Source organism: Muntiacus reevesi, chromosome 1 (assembly GCF_963930625.1).
Source record: "Muntiacus reevesi chromosome 1, mMunRee1.1, whole genome shotgun sequence".
NCBI lineage: Eukaryota > Metazoa > Chordata > Mammalia > Artiodactyla > Cervidae > Muntiacus > Muntiacus reevesi.
In genome coordinates this window covers 5424854-5427839 of record NC_089249.1, presented here as the reverse complement: position 1 = coordinate 5427839, position 2986 = coordinate 5424854, and the positions used below count along the sequence as shown (strand labels likewise).

At 35.8% G+C, this 2986-nt stretch overlaps 1 protein-coding gene across 1 annotated transcript; it reads left to right on the top strand.

Annotated features, from left to right (window-relative positions):
- The first annotated feature begins 1643 nt into the window (after nt 1-1643).
- LOC136158828 (olfactory receptor 6C75) lies at nt 1644-2582 on the top strand. Its single transcript, XM_065920656.1, has one exon. It carries the CDS (start codon nt 1644-1646, stop codon nt 2580-2582), a length of 939 nt encoding a protein of 312 aa, XP_065776728.1.
- Nucleotides 2583-2986: the final 404 nt, after the last annotated feature.

Below are 2986 nucleotides of genomic sequence, written 5' to 3'. Positions count from 1 at the left end.
GAAACCTCTGAAGACTATAGAAAACACATGAGGCATTACAGGCTTAGGCAGTCTTTCTAGACATAAACTATTAAAAAGAATTATATTAGATGACAGCACATCTAAAGTTTTAGTGGAAAATAATATTAAATAAGGATCAAATAATTAAACAAATTCTGTATAATAGTGAACTATTTTACAAGCCAAAAAAAAAAAAAAAAAGAAAAGAAAAAAGGAAAGAAGTAAAAAGTGAAAGAGAATCTTTGTCTCTCCAAATCTTAACTTGAATGTTTACTAGTCCTTTTCATTGCCCCTCAAGAACAGGCAAGATTGTGGAGAAGTGCCAAATGATTTTGGAAATAAGTAAGGATGCTAGCAGTTTACAAAAAAAAAAAAAAAAATTAAGACTTAAAAAAAAAAAAATATATATATATATATATATATATATATATATATATATATATATATATATATAGTGCTATTGGTAAAGAACCCTCCTGCCACACAAGAGACGTAAGAGATGAGAATTCGATCTCTGGGTCAGGAAGATCCCCTGGAGGAGTGCATGGCAATCCACTCCAGAATTCTTGCCTGGAGAATCCCATGGACAGAGGAGCCTGGTGGGTCACAGTCCATAGGGTTGCAAAGAATAGAACATGACTGAGGTGACTCAACCCAATGATATATATATTTTACATAACAGGGAAGCCCTGGTGGCTCAGACGGTAAGAAATCTGCCTGCAATGAGGAGACATGCGTTAGATCCCTAGGTTGAGAATATCCCCTGGAGAAGGAAATGGCAACCTATTCCAGTATTCTTGCCTAAAGAATTCCATGGGTAGAAGAGCCTGGCAGGCTACAGTTCATAGAGTCACAAAGAGTTGGACAGGACTGAGCAACTAAAACACACTGTATTATATGCATTGTACATATAATAGAGTGGACTTATAATAGGTTAGCAGTTAATAAAATATGTTACAGAATACACTGCAATTCAAAAGACATCATTAGAACAGATTAGCAAAAAAAAAAAAAAAAAAAAAAAAGAACAGATTAGCAATTAAAATTAGAATGTTTTGCAGTGCAGACATTGGAATTAGATTGAGTAAAACTTCCCATCCACTAAATACTTCTATATACTATTATCAGGGACACAATACTCTACCAGTTGGACAAACTATGTTGTCTCCAAAGGTTGTAAAAGTTTCAATGGATAAGGAAAAAGACATGCTTATGCAAAATAGAAAAATTAAAAATTTGCATGAAACAGAAAGCAATAAAAGCGTATCTTCAATAATGTTGGGGTATACTGGAGGTAAGTTCTCAGTTTTATTTGAAGTTTTAAAATCAGAGATTTAAGCCTCCATTTCTCTTGTTTACAGGAATATATCGAAGCATTCAGAAGAAAGATTTTTTTACTGATATGTGTGAGAAAACAATGAAGGAAGAAAAGGATAGTGAATTAATGCATGACATAATAAATTGCAAAACTTTAAAAGTCTTTTGTTACTATATACTACTAAAACGTTTTCCCCTAAAAGTACAAGGGAGCAATATTGTGTCTGTGTGTGTGTGTGTGTTTCTTTGCTGGTGCCATAATTTTTTAAATTTCTTCATCTGTTTTACAGCTAACACAAAGAATATCATTATAATAAAGGTAAATAATGAGAAATTACACAGAAGTAACCGAGTTTATCCTTCTTGGATTGACAAATGATCCACAGTGGCAGGTTGCACTGTTCCTATTTCTTCTTGCTACCTACATGCTAAGCATGACTGGGAACCTGGTCATCATCACCCTCACCCTTTCAGATCCCCATCTGCAGACTCCAATGTATTTCTTCCTTCGAAACTTCTCATTCCTAGAAATATCATTCACGTCTGTCTGCATTCCCAGATTCCTTGTCGCGATCATGACCGGAGATAGAGCCATTTCTTATAATGGCTGTGTGGCTCAGCTGTTTTTCTTCATCTTCTTGGGGGTTACAGAATTTTACCTCCTGTCTGCCATGTCCTATGACCGCTATGTGGCCATCTGCAAACCTCTACATTACACCACGATCATGAGCAGTAGAGTTTGTATACTTCTTGTCTTTAGCTCCTGGCTTGCAGGATTCCTGATCATCTTTCCACCAATAATCATGCTGCTGCGATTGGATTTCTGCGCCTCCAATATAATTGATCATTTCGTCTGTGATGCTTCTCCCGTCCTGCAGCTTTCTTGCACGAGCACTCGCTTCCTAGAACTCATGGCATTATTTTTAGCTGTGGTAACACTCATGGTCACTCTAACATTGGTTATTCTCTCCTACACATGTATTATCCAGACAATTCTGAGAATTCCTTCCACGAGTCAAAGGAAAAAAGCCTTTTCCACGTGTTCTTCCCACATGATAGTTGTCTCTCTGTCTTATGGCGGCTGCATCTTCATGTACATTAAGCCTTCGGCAAGGGAAAGGGTGACGCTAAGCAAAGGAGTGGCTGTGCTCAATACCTCAGTGGCTCCTCTTTTGAATCCTTTTATATACACCCTACGAAATCAGCAAGTGCAGCAAGCCTTCAAGAGCATGGTCCGGAGAATGGCCTTTTCTTCAAATAAGTGAATGCGATCATATTTAAAAAATTACCTCTAAAAAGAAAGCTGAATGAAAACCTCTCTGCCTCTCTCTACATAAATTCTTTCAACACCTCATTTCGTTCTTTCAGTTAGACAGATGTATACATCATCAATGCCCGTTTTTCTTATTAGCCTAAGAACAAGGTCTTAATTCTTTTAAGTTACATGAAAAAGATCAGTTTTCACCTGTGTAACAGAATTTTAGATGTCAGTAATCTCCTTGTTTCTCATATCAAAGAAAGGTAGATTTGGGAGCCTTACAAAGATAGAGATTGTTTTAAGAAGATTACTAGAAACCACATATAAAAATAACATTTATTTTATATGAAACAAAAGTATGTATTTTAATATCTCTAAAATGTCATAAGTCATCAAGAAAACATGTTATAA